This window comes from Coccomyxa subellipsoidea, assembly GCF_000258705.1.
Source record: "Coccomyxa subellipsoidea C-169, whole genome shotgun sequence".
In the NCBI taxonomy this organism is placed as follows: domain Eukaryota; kingdom Viridiplantae; phylum Chlorophyta; class Trebouxiophyceae; family Coccomyxaceae; genus Coccomyxa; species Coccomyxa subellipsoidea.
The window spans coordinates 2,398,408-2,415,411 of NW_005178041.1; the positions used below are offsets into that span (position 1 = coordinate 2,398,408).

The following is a 17,004-nucleotide window of genomic DNA, read 5'->3' on the forward strand; positions in this document are numbered from 1 at the left end:
CGAGTCATAGTACAATGTCTCATTACAGGATCCGCAATTTTAATCAAAAGTTGCGACATTAATGCTTGCTTCACTGATCCATTCGCATGTGGCAGTTTTTAATCCACATTTGACAGCTCAGCCTGAGCTGTATGCATGCCCAATCTACAGGGGATCATTTAACCGTGTCACACAAGGGTATTCAGCCGAGCGCAAAACAGAAAATAAACATGAAGCAGCAAACATTGACGACATGCTTCCTCCTCACGGCCAGCTGCGCATTGAGCTCATACAAGCAGCGGCACATTGTACAGAGGAGCAGGCAAACACTGCTAAGACAGGAAACGTCACTTCAGCGCACAGGCGGCACGGCGGCAGGCGCGGATCCACAACCACTCTCGACAGGGCAGTGCGCTGGCACGGAGCGCCCTAGAAGCGATCCTGGCGAGCATAGGGGCTCTGGTATTCCACCTCTCCTGCGGTGTCAAACCCGCCCGCGCCTGCCGCGCCAAACTCGGCTGGGGCTGCACCGTAGCCGCCGCCGAAACGGTCGTACAGGCCGGCAGAGTCCGTGCGGCCACCGCCACGGCCGCCACGGCCGCCGCCACGGCCGTAGCCATTGTTGTCGCCGTAGCTGGGCGCGGGTGTGTAGCCTCCCTGGCCGTAGCTGTCGTAGCTTCCTGTCTCCTTGTAAGTGCTCCTACGTGTGGACAGACAAAGATAAATATACTTTCCTCCCCTTCAGCTACGAATTATAACTCAATGTGATGGGACAATGCAACGCAGTATTGCAAGAAGTCCGCACAGAAACGTACATGCCGATGCCTTCCTAAAATTTCCTGCTCTAACCCCATAAATTTGATTCAAGATGCTAGACTGGAGCCCTTGATAAAGCCCAAGTGATAAGAAACTGCATGGGAAACAGGGCTCACCCGTAGCTGCCTCCGCCTTCCGCCTGCTGGTACGAGTCATAGCGCCCGAATCCTCCTCCTCCTCCTCGGCCACCTCGCTGACCACCATTGCCATAGTCGTACCCTCCGCGGCCAGCAAATCCACGGCCACCCCCTGAGAAACCCCCACGGCCTTGATTCCCTGAGAAAGGTCAGATGCCAGTTGTGATGCAGTAGCAATTTCTGGACACTGCAACACGTGATGTATCATAGTTCAAGCTTGAGGAATCCAAAACTAGATACTAAACATGCAAGCTTGTACGAACGTAACGTTGCACGCAGTGAGGGATGGGATGGGCAGCAGTGATTTAGCACAACAGAAGTCAGATTTGGAACAAGGTGTCATGGGCATTTGCGACTTGAATGAAAAGCTGCAAGCATGTTCAAAAACATTGCTCTTCGATAGCGAGGGACTTCAGGAATTACCGTAGCCATCGGGACGGCCGCCAGCGAATCCTCCGGCTGCAAGCTGAGCTTCCTCGACTTGGCGGCGTCTCTCTGATGGCCTGACGCCGATTTCCCCGCTCTTGGCACGGTCCACCGCCATTTTCTGGGAACGGAATTATCAGCTAGGTGTTTTTTGGAGACAACTCTACATGGCATGATCTGGCGGAATCACACGTTCGCACCTCGAACTGCTCCATGAGGCCGTCAAGCTTGCTTTCGCGATCCTTCAACTCAACCTGCAGAGCCTCTTTCTTGGTCGCATCATCCTCGACCTCCAGATCCTGCTTAACTTCCTCCACAGCAGCTTCCAGTGCTTTTTTGGCTTCGATTTGGTCTGGCGTCAGGCGAAGCTGCAGAAATGTCGCAAGTCACCTCAGATCATTTAAACAACAATTTCCATCATTAAATACTGAGAATGACAAAGATCAAAGGGATTTCTGAAATGACTCGTTTAGCCCCATCAAATCAGTCAGAGAGGACTTACGGCAAGTTTCTCTTTCAGCACTTCCTCCTTCAAGATGTCCTCCTCCTTCTTGCCCACACGATTGGCCAGGATAGACTCCCTGGGCTTCGCTGCTCCAAAGGGATTCTGCAAGAAAGTTTGCACTGCATCAGAAAGGCTCTCTTGAGTAGGAGTGTGACTCAGGGGTCCTGCTGAGCAGCCCTCACCGATTTGCCACTAGCAGCTCTCTCAATCGTTGCACGCTGTGCAGCGGCTTCATCTCTAGGCTTCAGCTTCAACCTCGGGCGCTCTCTGGGGGGTTCTGCTCCATTCACAGGGCTTGCCATTCAGAGATGCTGAACACAACTCTTACAGGTCCTCGTCTGTCTCCGACGTCTGCGTGTCCTAAGATCACCTTTGATATTTTCCTCAACCTTATTTCTGCGTTCTCTTCTGCGGGCTGTTCTCCCAAACTATTCAATTCCTCATCACTTCATTCGAGGGCTGCTGATCTGTAGAGTGAGTCATCGTCAGCATAAAGCCTATCTAGGCCTGAGCACTCTCTGGAATTCTTGCAGGAGCTACTTTCCTGGTACCCAGCAGCAATTGCATGTACAGGAGAAGTTGCTGAGGCGCATCGCGAATATTTCCCGCGGCGATGGCGCTCAGGATAATTTTTGAAAAGAAAATTGCTGACATCTTATTCTATACATATTAAAAGAGAGCAAAACAGGAACAAAGATGGACATCGACGATTTCCTCGATCTCCAATTCGATTTGGATGAGCAGCAAGAAGAAGTCGATGGACAACAATATGCCTCTGTGGCATCGCCAACCCCAAAGCAGATGCCACAAAGAGTCACACCTGAGCGCAAGGCAGGCCCTGCAAAGACCTCAAAGCGACCTCTCAATGAATTAAGCCTCAACGGAAGTGCGATTGCCGACGTCATCCCAGGTGATCGTTGTACGCTCCCGTCCAGGACTGCAGGCCACACTCATCCTGTCTGACCTTCAGGACCCTATAATTCGAAGGCATGTGGTCTGAGGCTTTCGATACCTCTTGTAGGGAAGAGGCCGCGCACGTCAGAGCCAGCCACAGAAGACTTTGACGAGGATGATGAGCTTGTTGCGCTTGCATACGCTGCACAGCCAGGAAACCAGCTGGAACACGGCAGCAAACTTGAACAGAGGCAGGACCATGGCTCCTCGGTGCAGCCTGACCAGCAAAGTAGCCCCTCCAAAGCGGCCGCTGCATCTACAAGTGGGCAAGTTGGTGCGAGCAGCCGTGCGGGCTTCATGAATGATGGGGGAAAGGGAAAAGAAGGAGAATCAGACGGAGCTCTGCAAGCTGCCGCTGTTTTCCCAGCCCGGAACGCAGCCGACATAGAAGGGGAGTGCATGACAGTGACCAGCAATACAGGGGAGCGCGTCTATTGCGGCCTTGCTGCCCCAGACGCAGGACAACTCCTCAGGCCGCAGCACCACAAGCGGCAGGGGCACTTTCTGGAGAAGCCAATCAGCGTTCTCATGGCTGAGGTAGGAAAGCTCTCCCACATTGCTGCGCTATTTGCGCATCGTGCGGGACATGCATGCACAAATGCAGATGACATTGTCTTCTGCTGTGCAGGTGGAACAGGCCGCTTATGAAAGTGCTCTCAATGCACCCCTCGAGGGTGAGCAACCAGCCTCTGCCAGTGCAGCAGAATCCAAAGCAGAGATGGACCAGGTGGGTGTTCTGACCAGACATAATGTGTCCCTGTCATTCACACCTCTGGAGTCTTCCATTTTGGAGTCTTCTAAGCACCACTGTCCAAATCCAAATCATTGCAGCATGTTTAGGTAATATGTAGCACCTTTTGTGCAGGGAGAGGATTTGTGGGTAGACAGATACGCGCCATGCTCCTTCCTGGAGCTGCTGGGGGACGAAGAGATAAATAGGGAGGTAGTCAGGTGGCTGAAGACCTGGGACAAGTGCGTCTTTGGCATCGACAAGCACAGGCCGAGCAACAAACCGCACAAAGCGGCCGCCGGAAAAGGTCCCGCCACAAAGCAGGGCACTGACGTCAGGCCTCCCCAAAAGATCCTCCTCATCTGCGGCGCACCGGGTGAGCATGCAGCATAAGCTTCTCATTCTCATATGGCCATTTGCCAGACAACGCTGCCATAACCATCGTAGAAGGAGAATGGAAATCTCTCCTCACTTATGCCATGCCTGTATCAACTGTATCTAGTACCTCCACTGGCCCCTTTCTGTGAGAATGTTGGGTAACGACACAGACAAATGTTGCAATTGATGCGAGACACGTGTGCGGCGGGTATCAGGAGCTGACCGACAAGGTCGCGCCCCTCTCGGAGACCAGGGAGCTTGATCGCCCCTGGTGATCTGGATGCTGAGGATTTCTTCAGCTGACGTGGCATCCTATGTGCGCAGGGCTGGGCAAGACAACGCTGGCGCATGTGGTGGCGCGGCACTGCGGCTACCGGACAGTGGAGATCAACGCCAGCGATGAGCGCACGGCGGCCACGCTGCAGGCGCGCATCAGCGACGCGGTGCAGATGCAATCCGTCATGGGCGCCGGCCGCCCCAACTGCGTCATCATTGATGAGATCGACGGCGCCACCGGTGAGGCACCTTCCCCTGGAACATGTACCCCTTCACAAATGCCTTTATTGGACCAGGGTGCACATGTCTGCATGGCCTTGGGCGACCCTGCAAGCAGTAACAAGTTCAGGTGCCTTGAAGCACCAGGGAATGGAACATATCAGGATCTGGTCACTCTTGGAAATCCTTGGGCGGCAGCATGGTGCTCTCTATTCATTCAGCAAGATGGTGGCTTCTGCTGCATGTGACAGGCGGGAGCGAGGGCCGAGGCGCAATCCAGGCTCTGCTGAAGCTTGTGCAGGCCGGTGGCGGCAGAAAAGAGGCGTGTGCTAGCGGAGCAGCAGATGAGGCTGGGGATGCTGACGACGAGAACGCAGCTGGCGGCACGCATGGAAAGAAGCGGAGGAAGGGCGGCCAGCCGCTGTGCCGGCCCCTCATAGCCATCTGCAACGACCTCTACGCGCCAGCGCTGCGGCCTCTGCGCGCCATAGCCAAGATCGTGCACTACAAGAAGCCCACGGCACGCTCGCTGACCCCAGCTACATCTGCTTTCCTGCTCTGCATCACTCACACAGCAATCCCTTGCAGAAATGCTGCATCAGGTTGCATGCTGATGGGCTCATGCCTGTTTGCACAGGTGGAGCGCCTGTCCTCGCGTCTGCGCTTCATCTGCTCATCAGAGGGGCTGTCCGTGGATCGCACGGTGTGCTTCCTCTGCTCTTCCACCTGAGCTTGCAGACTTAACTTGAGCCAGCAAAAGTAACTGTAAGAAGTCATTGCTGCAGCTGCAGCAAGAAGCTCGCATCAAACCTTCGCTGCACATGCTTCTCAGCGAGTTTTGTTGCGCCTAACTTTGATTTTTGCACCACAGGCGCTGACGACGCTTTGCGAGAGGACGGAGCACGACGTGCGGTCGTGCCTGAACACGCTGCAGTTCCTGTCCAAGCGCACGCGCGCCATCCGCAGCTCCCACGTCAGCGGCGTGCAGTGCGCCCAGAAGGACATGGTCAAGTCCGCCTTCGGCATCTGGCAGGAACTCTTCACTGACAAGGTGCGCATCCTCACCACCTGGATTATTTCTCCCTCACCAATGTCATTCCCGAGCTTGCATCAATCCTCAAATATTGTTGATATGCTCTGGCCGCCTGTCCTTGTCACAAGTGGTACTAGCACAGTCCATCAGCATAAATGAGGCAGAAACTCCATACAGAGGCAGCGCCATGCGGCTCGCGCAGGTGGCGGCAGGGCCGGGGCCGAGCGCGCGGGCGAACGGCGGTTTTGAGCGGCTGTACAGCACGCTGGGGGACTTTGGCGACCACGGGCTGGTGCTGGCGGGCCTGCAGGAGAACTTCCCGGCCGCGCGCTACCTGGACAGCCACATGGCGCGCACAGCTGCGCTGGCTGATGCGCTGGCCGACGGCGACCGCCTCCTGCGCGCCGTGCACCGCCGCTCCGACTTTGCCGCGCTCAAATTCGCGCCCGCGCACGCCCTCGCCGTGCGCACCATCGTCGCCGGGCCCCAGAGGTGTGCGTGGCTGCTTTGTCCTATCAGAGGATGAGAAATTTGTGTCAGGATGAACGTGTATCGAGTCGGCAGCGCAGGGTACTGTCAGCATCAAATTGCGTGCCGATCTGGATAGCTGTCTTCCGGCAGCATTTGAGGGCAGGAAGGAATTGCAGCTGATGAATGCACCCTGCCAAAGGCTCTAGGCAGAGTGGTAGAATCTGAATAGCATGGTTGATGCGAACCTGAAATGTGGTGACCCTGCGGAGCTGCAGAAAATTTGCTCCAGCCTGAGGATAACTCCGCATGCAAGGGACACTGAGAGAATATTGTCTCCTTGCTGGATGTATCAGGGAAGCCTTGCTGAGCATTCCTGTCAACCGCGCAGGGTGCAGATGCGGTGGCCGTCCAGCCAGGCTGACATGCACAGGAGGACCGTGGCGCAGAGGGCCATGCTGCAAGGGTGGCTGACCGATGTGCACCCCACCGTGTTCTCCACCCTCTCCACTGCCACGGCTGTGCGGGTGCGCACCATGGTGTTTTATCCTCGTGCACCCACACCTCTCAATGCATTTCTTTCAATCATCATTCCCATCTCGTAGGATGCATCTACTTGGAGAGAGGCACATCATACACATGCTGCAGGGGGCTTGTCTGTAGAGGGTTGTGCACTTACGAGTGATAGCCTGCCTGAAGATTGTGCAGCAAGGGTTCATCAGTACTGGACCCACAAGTAGCAGCATTGATATCTGTCAAGCATACATGCAAGCAAATAAAGCAGATGGCATACAAGTGACCTGGCTCGGTTGTGTGTCTGGCAGGAGGTGCTACCGGCGCTGGTGCGAGTGGTGAACCGTGCGGTTCGGCCAGTGGCGCCGCACCTGTTCACGGCAGAGGAGCGCGCCGCGATGGCCGCCATGGTCGATCTGCTGCTGGCGCACGGCCTCACTCTGTCGCTGTCGCCGCCCTCAGCCCAGCCGGCCGCGCACGGCCATCAGACAGCCCACGCCAATCTGCCCGAGACCACCGCCCTCTCGCCGCCCGTCCACACCCTCGTGCTCTTCCCGGTGCGCCCTTCTCCTTTGCAGGGCCCTCTGCACCTCAAGAGATCCTCCAAGGTTTGAGGCGGCGGTGTTGCTGGGTGTGGTAAACATTCAAGAAGTGGCGGATTGAGGTTTTAAGTGAGGCAATAGAGAGTTGCCTTGCTCAAGGTGGATTTATTAATGGGATGGCTGCAAATGTCATGGATATTGGCAATGCAATACGAAGGGGATGGTGTCGCAGGGTGTGCTGCATAGCGGCAAGGTGATGGCGCTGACCATCCGGCAGATGGTCGTGCAGCAGCTGCAGCTGGAGGCCATCCGCAGGCGTGAGGCGGTGCGTTCCCTCCCTAGCATACACACACTGCCACCAGGGGCAAGCATGAAGACCAGTGCAAGCTCTGCCCATCCTGCAGACGATGCAGGCAGCATGAATTGGAGGAGCTGCAGGCTTGTTGTGTCAATGCGCAGGTGTACGGAGACAGTGGTTCCGGTGCGGCATCGACGACAGAGGCTCTCCCAGAGGATGCTACGGGGACGAGCGAGAGTCAGGGTGCTCAGGAGGGCAGCAGCCAGCGGCCGCCCTCCGGGGAGAAGAGGTACCAGCTCACCGTGGCGCAGCGTGCAAAGGAGGCCGCCGTTACAGGTGCGCACCGATTTCCTGATGTACGTGGCAAAAACAGGGTGGAAGTGTGTGTCTTGAGCGTGCTGTGGGAGCATAGGCCTTGAGGTAAGAGTATTTCTGCAGGCGCCAAGAAGACGGGGCCTGTGCGGAAGGCTAGCTGGCTGGATGCTTTGCGGCAAAAGAGTGAGAAGGCAGGGCAGCACAGGCCGAAGCCTTCAGCAGCTGAGGAAGCTCAGGATATTGGTGCGCCTCTGCCGATTGCTGCTTGTGACCCATTCTCAATCTCTGTTTGTGCTACCATGCAAAATTTTCTGGTTACTAATCAGGCGCTCATGGATGTTCCTGTTCTGTGCAGCTTCAGGCAAGGCTGGGCATGCTATGCGCTACAAATTCCACGAGGGCTTCACGAATGCTGTCAAGCGGCCCGTGCGCATGAAAGATCTGATTTAGAGTCGTGTACGATGTCTGACAAAATGCCAAGCAGAGTGTGTAGTGTAGATTGACAGCCTGAACAAATCAGTGCCCATGCAGATAGAGCTATGAGAGCTGCAACGTGTAACGAAAGAGTATTCCCAAAATTGGTCAATTACAATTTCTCTCTGCCTGAATGCGAGCAGGATGTGCACAAATCAGTGCGTGAATTGCTATACCGATTTTCTGGACAACAGAGAGTGCAGCTCATGCCACATACGGCTTGGACAGACTGCAAAATCTGGCAAACAAGCCTGACTGGTCCCAAAAGGATTTCTTCTCGGTTCTACAACTTTCGCCCTCTCCTGACAATGCTCTACATTTCCCAACACTTCCGGTCGCTGCACCTTCCATGCACGCCACATCCAAGCTTTGAGCTGCTCTGTCAGCGGCTTGCTGCTGCTGTTGGCTGCTTAGCGGGGGGAGACAGTGATGTTGGAGTCCTTCTCTAGCAAAGTGCCCTTCTGCAGCTCGCGAATCACCCTGAAGGGCCAGCCAGCACCCTGGGCTGAAATCTTGAGGGCGAGGGGGACGTCGATGATGTACTCCTTCTCCCTGGGCTTAGCCTCGCCCTTGGAGGCGATCAAGTAGTCCCGGCCGGCTGTGCCGATCCAGCCAGCAATGTACAGGAAGCCCACGGTGGGGATCTGCACCATCAGGCACACACCGACCTCAATCAAGGGCCATCCAAATTTCGGCACAGCTACTAGTCCATGCAACATGACGGGTGCCTGAATCCTTGCCCCTGCCATTGGAAGCTCGCCATATGCATAAACAAAGCCTGCCATTGCACAGGTAACATGCACAACAAGCCCGCTAGGTCTGGCTGGTCCAGTCCCGATCTCCCCTATATTGTAAGCGGGGCGGAACATAATAGAAAATGCTGTTGCTCATAGGCACATGCCAGCAGCGAGACGCACCAGGGTCTCGCCGGCGTGGCCGAAGCGGAGGGCGAGGCCGGGGTCAGAGATGAGGTGGGGCAGGCCGTCTGTGCCGCACAGCAGGCCAGCGTTGCCGTAGTTTGCAAACCTCTTCTCTGTGCGCTCGATGGTCGCCTTCAGGGCCAGAGAGGGTGCGCTGCCCTCCTCGTACTGCACAGCATCACAGTGTCCCTCGGTCATTCTGCGCTCAATAACTTTTGCAACAGTGTGCTGCTGCAAGTGTGTATTCAGAACATAGCAGAGGCCTTGACTGTTGGACATTTAGTCACTGCTCACTGCACATAATGCCATATTAGGGCAGATGCATGCCCTTTGGAGCACTGCATGCTGCTCCCGTTACAGGCCCATCATTTGTATTTGCTGATGGGGCACCCAAGCCCCAAGTTTGTCCTGTGATGTACCTGCTTGAGGCGCTTGGTCAGGGCCTTGATCTCGTTCTTTTGGCGCTTGGCGAAGCCCTTGCTCTCGCTGCAGGGGGTGAGCCCCGAAATGTCAGCCTTGGCAGCGTCCACGGAGCCAAAAGCCAGTGCAGCAGCGAGCGCAGCGGCAGCGACAACCTTGCCGACCTGGACGGGTGCCTGCTCCTGAGCAGAGCAAGACGCTGCACGGGCCACCTGGACGGCCTTGCGAGCCACTGGAGCAGCGCGAAGAGGCTTCACGGAGCTCTTGAAGGACAACTCATGCTGGGGAGCCTGCACATCAAATCGGAGTTGCGTGGGTGTGAAAGCTTGCCCAGGACAGGAATAGGCGTGCCTTTGCTTCAGTGTCAAGGCATGGGATCAATGCCCATCAAGTAAATTCGTGCATGAATTGGCACTTCAAATATCTCCATACTCCACTGTCTGTCCCGATCAGGTGTGCGGGCCGTAGCCTCACCTTTGCGCCCAGACGGGCAGTCATGCAGGAAGTGGCTGCCATGAGGTTTCTCTGTGCGGCAGCTGGTGGGGCTCGTGTATTCCCTCGATGTCCTTCGCAGTGATTTCACCGGGGCCAAGCTTATCCGGGCTGAGATCCTCGATTAGGTTCCTGCCGGGATGGAACCCTAGAAACCCTCCCCGATTGCTATTCCAGGGGTTGGTCAACATCGAGACCCCCAAGCCTGTTTCCAATCCAAGCAGAAACAGGCGAAAAGGATATTGTCTGGGATGGAAGGGATTTGTTAAGTACCCCTGCAAGATTCCGAGCCTTGCAGGCAAATTTTCCAATGCACATGCAGATCTTCCATCCGCATCCAGTCACTGTGACGGGCACGTGGCCACTATGCATGGTTATGATGGTCCTGGACTCCAGAATACTGTATTATTGAAGATCTCACAATCTGTGCATGCACATGATGCCAACATGAACAGCTAAGTGGTTCAGCAGCTCCATGCCCTCAGAAACTTGCAAGTGTCTGTTCTAATTTGTTCTAGGCACGCACTGTCACAGTGCGCGGTGCAGTACTGCACGCAGGGCTCTCACGCTCAGCGTTAGAGGCTGTTAGAGGGGTGCCCACACCGGCACCTCAATGCTTGTCCGGAGGATCCACCCATTTAGGTGAACTCACTTGCTGACAGTGGTGTAATCTACAAGACAAATACACTTCCTAACTTCCTACTGCACTGCAACTCTCAGGATCACGACATCTTGTTCAGGATGCCCTGGTGCAGGGAGTGCAGGTGCTGCGACCACTTGTCAATGGCCTTGTACTTCTGCGTCGTCACCGTCTGCACAGACTCCAGCTCCAGCAGCTGGTTCACCTGCGCGCATGCCACTTACAAGAGTCATGGCTTTTACCTGTTTGCAAGGCAATGGTATCTTGCACATGCCAGAGGAAATTCCACCACTGGGTTGTCAAGGGGAGCACCTGGTCGATGTGGCCCTGGATGCGGCTGTCCAGGATGAGGGCGACCAGCAGCTGCTCCACGTCATACTCGGGGATGTTGAGCTGCTGAGACACAAAGGGGATGCGGATGCGCGTGTACGGCTGTATGAGCTTCAGCACCACCTGGCAACGCACAAGCATCATCAGTGCGATCGACTATGCATGGCATTTGGTGCAGCTGGATCATTATGATTGAAGGGTGGAGGTGACTTTCAAGAAAGGAAATGGAAAGAAGCTGACCTGAGTCCGGATCTTTTTGAGGAGGTCCTCGATGTAGTTGCGGATGAAAGGGTCGTCATAGATGGTGCGCCTGCACAGAGATATCAGTCATCAGTGGAGCACAGCCGCACCTGCCTTGCGCAAGACAGGATGCTGTGACAGGAGCTGCACCCACGAGGCATGCAACCCTGCCCCAGATCACACATGGGTCCCACTACACTGATGTGACTGTGGTGCAAGAGCTTGAGCACCGTGAAAAAGGTGGCGCACTTGTTGGTCTTGAGGATGCGTTCAAAGCCGAGGATGTCGTTCTGCTGGTAGGCTGCGACCAGGTTGGTCATGGCCAGCACTTCTGGGTCCTGCTTGTAGGGGGCGGCCTCCTGCGCGTCGAAGGGGTCCACCGCGCTCTCCATCAGCATCGTCGCCAGCACCAGGTACTTGAGGCACTGTATCCGCCGCACCGCGCCCGCCTCGTCGTAGCTCTTGAAGGCCTGCCGCACACAAAAGCAGAGTTAATGAGCAGGAAAAGGTGTTTCAATACATAGCATGGTGCTACTAATCACCCGAAATAATACAAAAATCTTCATGACACAGATGAATTGCACAGCTTGAATTAGATTGTACTCTTGCTGCAGGAGGCGGGAAGTAAGGCAAAGGGAGAGTATCGAATCCAGACTTCCATGTGTGATATAATCATGTGTCGCATGCCAAGGGGAAATCACACAACAGCATAAGGAGCGCAGACACACCTCAAAAAAGTCGGTGGCTGCGTCGGACCAGCTGCGTTCATGCATGTGCATCTTGCCGCCGCACTCGCGGATGATGCCGAGGATGCGCGGGTGGGGGATGGCGGACTTGATGGTCAGCGCCTTGTTGTACAGCTCCTTCAGCCGCTTGGTGTTCTTCTGCTCCGTGTGCATCTGGATCTCCAGCGCATAGATCTCCAGCAGCTGCGTCCCCTTCTTCAAATCATCTGAGCCATCCTCTGCCTGGCATGCCCTGCGATCCCAGCAAGGCCAGCCTCAGTGGACAAGCACTTTGCAGCTCCTTGGACAGTATTTTCTGGCAACAGTTTGGCCCTGCGTGTGGGTGTTCCCCCCAGTGCAGGCCCGTTGTGTTTGCTGCCACATTCTTGATCATAATTACATGGACACAGCCCAGTTGACAAAGGTGCTGGAGAGATCCTGAGAGATGGCGCACTTGTGCAGTTCCCGTAGGATCTTGGATGCGCGCCCGTACTCCTTGAGCTTGAACCACAGGCCGCACAGCTTGAGCTGTGTCTTGAACCAGAGCCGGTCGTTCTTTGCCTCCACCAGGGCGTCCAGTGTTGTGCCATAAAAGTCCTGCATTCGTAAGATTGGTTGTCACATGCAAAATAGTGGTATTCTTGAGCAAAACGGATGCAGAAACTTGCAATTATACACACATGTCACGAGAGTGCCAACCTGGAGCAGCTTCATATCTGTGGAGGAAGAGACAAAGTCCAAGAGGCTGTTGATCTTCTTCTCGCTGGCATTCCGTGTCACAGCACTCTTCGTGTATGACAGCATCTCTCTGCACTTGCAGCAACAGCTTTCAGTGGTCATAGCTCCTTCACATCACAAATATAAACCCCATGCTGGCACATCAGCGATCGATACCTGTAAGCCTCCAGCATACTGTCTGTGTTTCCCAGTTTGAAGTGGAGCTTTACAATCTGTTTCAACGCCCTGAAACCCCTGGTTGAGCACGCAACTTGTTAAGAGAGCATTCGCTAGCTTTTGTGACCAGCAGGCATGAGATCATCGTCTTACATCTCGTCAGACCCTGCAACATCGTCTTCACAAGGCAACAAAATGTACAGGTGCACACCATTCTCCCTTGTCTTCCTCCATAGAAACAACCTCTTGAAATCCCTTAAGGGCCTCCTGTGGGTCCCCTTCGAGCATCCCTGTTAAAATCCAATGATTAAGCTTACCATCATCGCCTGAAGCGCTAAATGTTGCGAAAGGATGACACACTGAGAGAGATGCAGAAGGTGATCTGGCAGCTCTTGAGTTGCACGAAACAGCTCAAAAGACACAAGAACAGTCTTGGCTTGCCTTTTGAATTGTAGTACTGATTTTCGATGTCCACATCTTCTTCCTGGACATCTTCGTCACTATATTCGAAGCCATAATCTGCACCACATGGTGAAGCGGTCAGCAATGCAGTCTACAGATAAAGTGCTGTCCTCTATGGAAGTGTACGTTTGATCAAAGATTAGATTTACCTTCCATTTCCTCGTCTGACATTGTTGCAATACTTTTACTCAAGCTCTGACGCCTTGGGATTGGTTCACTGAAGTCAACGATCCACCTTAGCAGGTTAAAGCCGGTCGGGCCACACAAATTATGGATATCAGAGGCTTGATGAGCTGAAGCTGAAAGTGCCAGTGTTGCCCAATAAATAGTGATCATGAGAAGCATGCAGTCTCACCATTTGCCTGCCAAATTGCAGAGGAACAGGAACGCCGCCCGCACGCTATGGCAACATATTGCTGCGACATGCATGACCGAGGCACTTTATTCTTGCTTAATTGAGAGTGTCATCTGTTATGTGACCATGATTGAATTGCAAATTACTGTTAGGGAAGTTCTGGTGCTGTATCTGGAGCTGTGCTTGCCTTTGTTGGCGTCGATCTCCGGCGTGAAAATGGTTTCGTTGATTACGATAGGCCTGTAGATGTGACGATGTGCATATGCAATGCATATAATATATCTGCTCAAACACTCTCAAGTCAAGGATCTTTGTTGTCTCCTACAGTGAGTGCCACTCCCTTCGGGACTGGCTATAGGGCTTTCAGATCACATTTATATTGGTCAAGGCATAATGCAGCCCAGGGACATCGTCAGTGCCGACTTTTGCATGTGAAATTAAGATCGAAGTCTGGTGAAGACAAAGATGTGAGCGGGGATCTGCGCAGTGGCGATCATGCATGCAAAGAGAAGCAGACCTCTTCACAAATTCCTAGGCAAATGCCTCGTAATTTACCCGCTGCGATCCAGAACATGCGTCGATGCCTTTACCCTACCTCTGTTCAACATCAGTCTTTTGCTAGGTTTTCAAAGGAGTTACAACGGCTGACCTGGGCTTTGGATGCACTGAACAGGAAAAGCGTGGACGCTGCAATCGCCTCTCTGGCCCTGCCGGTGAGTTGCCAAATCCGCAAATGAAAGCCTCTTCTGCCATCAATGTGACTGCCGCATATCGCCACAATCCCTGCAACTGATTTTCTCCTTGTGACAGGCATTGGCAACACTTGCAGCAGATCCTCTTGCGTCCCTCATTGATATCGCCTATCTTGGACACCTTGGTGCGTCAATGAGGCGCGACTCCAGCTATGCAGATAAGCTTTGAATCCAATAAGAGTTGCGGCATGCTGTTGCCTAAGATTTATTTCGCCTTGCAGGTTCCCTGCAGCTAGCCTCTGTGGGGGTAGCCCTGTCCATATTTGGGACAGTCACCAAGCTGCTGAACATCCCTCTCCTGAGCGTCACGACCAATGTTGTAGCAACGGCTGTAGGGAGCGATGCAGGTTTGCCCAGCGTGCCAATGTACTAGTTGTCAATTATTTCAGTGCTGACCGGAAAAGTAAGTTCGTGATAGCTGGCTATATTCTGTACTGCAGATGACAAGGATGCGCAGATTGGGCTTGCAGCATCCACATCACTGCTCATTGCAGTTCTGGTCAGCCTTGCAGAGGTACAAACCAATCTGGATGTTGAGCAAATATATTGACCCCAGCACTTAGGACACTGGCTTGCTGCACAGTGTTGCGCATGAGCAAGCTCAAAGCCCGAGTCATGCAAGATTGCTTCACAAGGTGAGCGCATTAGATTGGATGCCCCTTTGCAGGGAGCGGCACTGGTGGTGCTGGGTGGGAATGGTCTGTCACTCTGGGGAGTCAGTCCGGGGTCGCCCCTGCGCTATGATGCACTGGACTTCCTGCAGATAAAGGCGCTCGGGGCCCCAGCAACATTGCTTCTTATGGTTGCTCAGGTGACGACCTGCGTTGCTGTACAGTCCTCCGGTGAAGTCAGGGTCTTTTGCATGCTAATCTTGGGTAGTATTATCTGTTGCCAGGCTGCAAACGTTCCCTCAACATTATTTGGAATGTTTTCAGGGCGTGTACAGAGGCTTGGGTGACACCAGAATGCCATTGTGGGGCACAATTGGTTGCAACCTGATCAACGTCATTCTCGACCCTCTGCTCATTTTTGGCCTTGGATGGGGCGTGAGAGGAGCTGCGATTGCAACAGTCGCTGCTGAGGTTCGCTTGCTCCTGCACATATCCACACTTTTGAAAGGGCGGACTCTTCATGAACCAAAAAGCTGGTGGCAGGTGCATATGAACTGCTCCTGCATGCAGGGTGCAGCTGCTCTGTGGCTTATTGCGTCCTTGAGCAGGAAGTATTCCCTTAGTCTTGCCGGCAGATCAGCCATGGCTAGCTTGTCTTCATTTCTGGGACCGACAGGTGCGTCCTGGGAGCCATCGCCGACCCTCCACTCAATCTCTGGAGTGTGACGTTGTGCAATTTTCATACGGTTGTCAACAGTGTCTGGGACTAGAGTGCTGCACATATATGTTGGAATGCGCTTGTTGCAGGGCTGTTAGCATTGCGCACAGTGGCCATATCTGGCACATTTGCGTTGGCCACATCCCTGGCTGCGCGCTCCGACCTGGCTCATGCAGCTGCACACCAGATCTGCCTCCAGCTGTGGCTGGCTTCCTCGCTGCTGGCGGACTCTCTGGCAGTGGCCGCACAGACTCTGCTGGCACAGGGTCTGGCTGCCAACGAGCTGGAGAAAGTGCGCAAGGTGATCTTTTCTCTGCTTATTATTCATTTCCTCTTGCCAGCATTCACTTTATACGTGCAAGATTCTGGCTCACACTTATAAACATGCTCTCAGCCTTTCAGAGACTGAGCAGGCCTCCCATGCAGCAAATAACTTTCAGATGACCAAGTGCGAGCTTGCTGAGCGGGGCTTGTTAATGTGCATGCAGATTGCAGAGAGAACGCTGCAGCTGGGGGTGGCACTGGGTGTGTCTCTGGCGACAGTGCTGGCCCTGACGAGCGGTGCCCTGCCCCAGCTGTTCACGCGCGACCCGGCAGTCATTGCAGCTATCGGCAACATATTCCCCTGGGTCATCCTGTCACAGCCCATCAATGCACTGGCTTTTGTGTGGGACGGCGTTCTGTACGGGGCTGGAGGCTTTGAATATGCCGCCAAGGTGCACCTCCCTCATCCCCTGTACTGCTCAATGTCATTACCTCCCATACATCATGACTTGACTTTGCAATTGCTGGCTGCTTGGGTATTTTGAAAGAGAGAGAGATCTGCCTTAATGAGTGCTGCAGAGTAATTCTGGGGCTAAGTACTTTGCTCAAGTAAATTTCCCAGCCACAAATTGTTCTTCAATTTACTAGCGGACCTGATGCTTGCAGGCAATGGCTGTTTGTGCGACACCCGCGGTGGGCTGCATGCTGTTGGCATTGTTAGCACCTGGAGCGCCAGATTTGGAGCTGGGCGCTGTCTGGCTGGGTCTAATTGTGCTGATGAGCATGCGCTCCATAACCATTTACATCCCTTGGAAGCTGCAGCGGAGTCCCTTTGACAGATTCTTTGGAAAAGCGGTGAGGAACCTGTAGAGTCAGCAGTCCGTATTGTGCTAGGAAGTAAGCTTCACTGAATCAATTCATTCAGAGATCAACAATGATCTCTAAATCGGATTTGTAAACTCAGAGAAACAGGCTTGCTTGACACATTTGTGCGGGCTCAGGCGCAAAATGCAACATCACGCAAATACACGGAGTGTAATCGTAATGTATCTGTGCACTGGCTTGGTATTTTAGCCTGTCAGTGAGTATTCTTACATGCGAGCACTGTACCATTTTTG

The 17,004-nt window shown here is 54.0% G+C and overlaps 5 protein-coding genes across 5 annotated transcripts; 2 read left to right on the plus strand and 3 right to left on the minus strand.

The window, feature by feature from the left end:
* Positions 1-12: 12 nt before the first annotated feature.
* COCSUDRAFT_52434 (hypothetical protein) lies at positions 13-2,247 on the minus strand. Its single transcript, XM_005651207.1, has 6 exons — positions 2,046-2,247; positions 1,861-1,965; positions 1,559-1,726; positions 1,356-1,479; positions 912-1,044; positions 13-679 (listed from the first exon to the last, which is right to left on the minus strand). The coding sequence occupies exons 1-6, from the start codon at positions 2,163-2,165 to the stop codon at positions 409-411; spliced, it is 921 nt and encodes a 306-aa protein (XP_005651264.1). The 5' UTR covers positions 2,166-2,247; the 3' UTR covers positions 13-408.
* A 969-nt stretch (positions 2,248-3,216) lies between these two features.
* Positions 3,217-8,039, plus strand: COCSUDRAFT_39733 (P-loop containing nucleoside triphosphate hydrolase protein; the record flags this gene model as incomplete). The annotated part of the gene is made up of 14 exons (XM_005651208.1): positions 3,217-3,354; positions 3,446-3,544; positions 3,683-3,923; positions 4,250-4,441; positions 4,672-4,919; positions 5,058-5,123; positions 5,292-5,471; positions 5,656-5,945; positions 6,313-6,448; positions 6,746-6,991; positions 7,209-7,301; positions 7,436-7,610; positions 7,713-7,832; positions 7,945-8,039. 14 exons carry the CDS (start codon positions 3,217-3,219, stop codon positions 8,037-8,039), a joined length of 2,319 nt encoding a protein of 772 aa, XP_005651265.1.
* A 121-nt stretch (positions 8,040-8,160) lies between these two features.
* COCSUDRAFT_27193 (hypothetical protein) lies at positions 8,161-9,971 on the minus strand. The gene is made up of 4 exons (XM_005651209.1): positions 9,878-9,971; positions 9,403-9,693; positions 8,981-9,151; positions 8,161-8,707 (listed from the first exon to the last, which is right to left on the minus strand). The coding sequence occupies exons 1-4, from the start codon at positions 9,917-9,919 to the stop codon at positions 8,474-8,476; spliced, it is 738 nt and encodes a 245-aa protein (XP_005651266.1). The 5' UTR covers positions 9,920-9,971; the 3' UTR covers positions 8,161-8,473.
* Positions 9,972-10,285: 314 nt separating this feature from the next.
* Positions 10,286-13,502, minus strand: COCSUDRAFT_27196 (PCI-domain-containing protein). Its single transcript, XM_005651210.1, has 11 exons — positions 13,336-13,502; positions 13,166-13,243; positions 12,936-13,014; positions 12,725-12,802; positions 12,530-12,638; positions 12,285-12,427; positions 11,834-12,083; positions 11,355-11,575; positions 11,106-11,175; positions 10,848-10,988; positions 10,286-10,740 (listed from the first exon to the last, which is right to left on the minus strand). Exons 1-11 carry the CDS (start codon positions 13,355-13,357, stop codon positions 10,618-10,620), a joined length of 1,314 nt encoding a protein of 437 aa, XP_005651267.1. The 5' UTR covers positions 13,358-13,502; the 3' UTR covers positions 10,286-10,617.
* A 432-nt stretch (positions 13,503-13,934) lies between these two features.
* On the plus strand, positions 13,935-16,756 carry COCSUDRAFT_46203 (hypothetical protein; the record flags this gene model as incomplete). Its single annotated transcript, XM_005651211.1, has 10 exons — positions 13,935-13,972; positions 14,215-14,254; positions 14,352-14,418; positions 14,515-14,640; positions 14,734-14,807; positions 14,961-15,104; positions 15,475-15,580; positions 15,712-15,914; positions 16,111-16,338; positions 16,553-16,756. 10 exons carry the CDS (start codon positions 13,935-13,937, stop codon positions 16,754-16,756), a joined length of 1,230 nt encoding a protein of 409 aa, XP_005651268.1.
* Between the last annotated feature and the right edge of the window lie 248 nt (positions 16,757-17,004).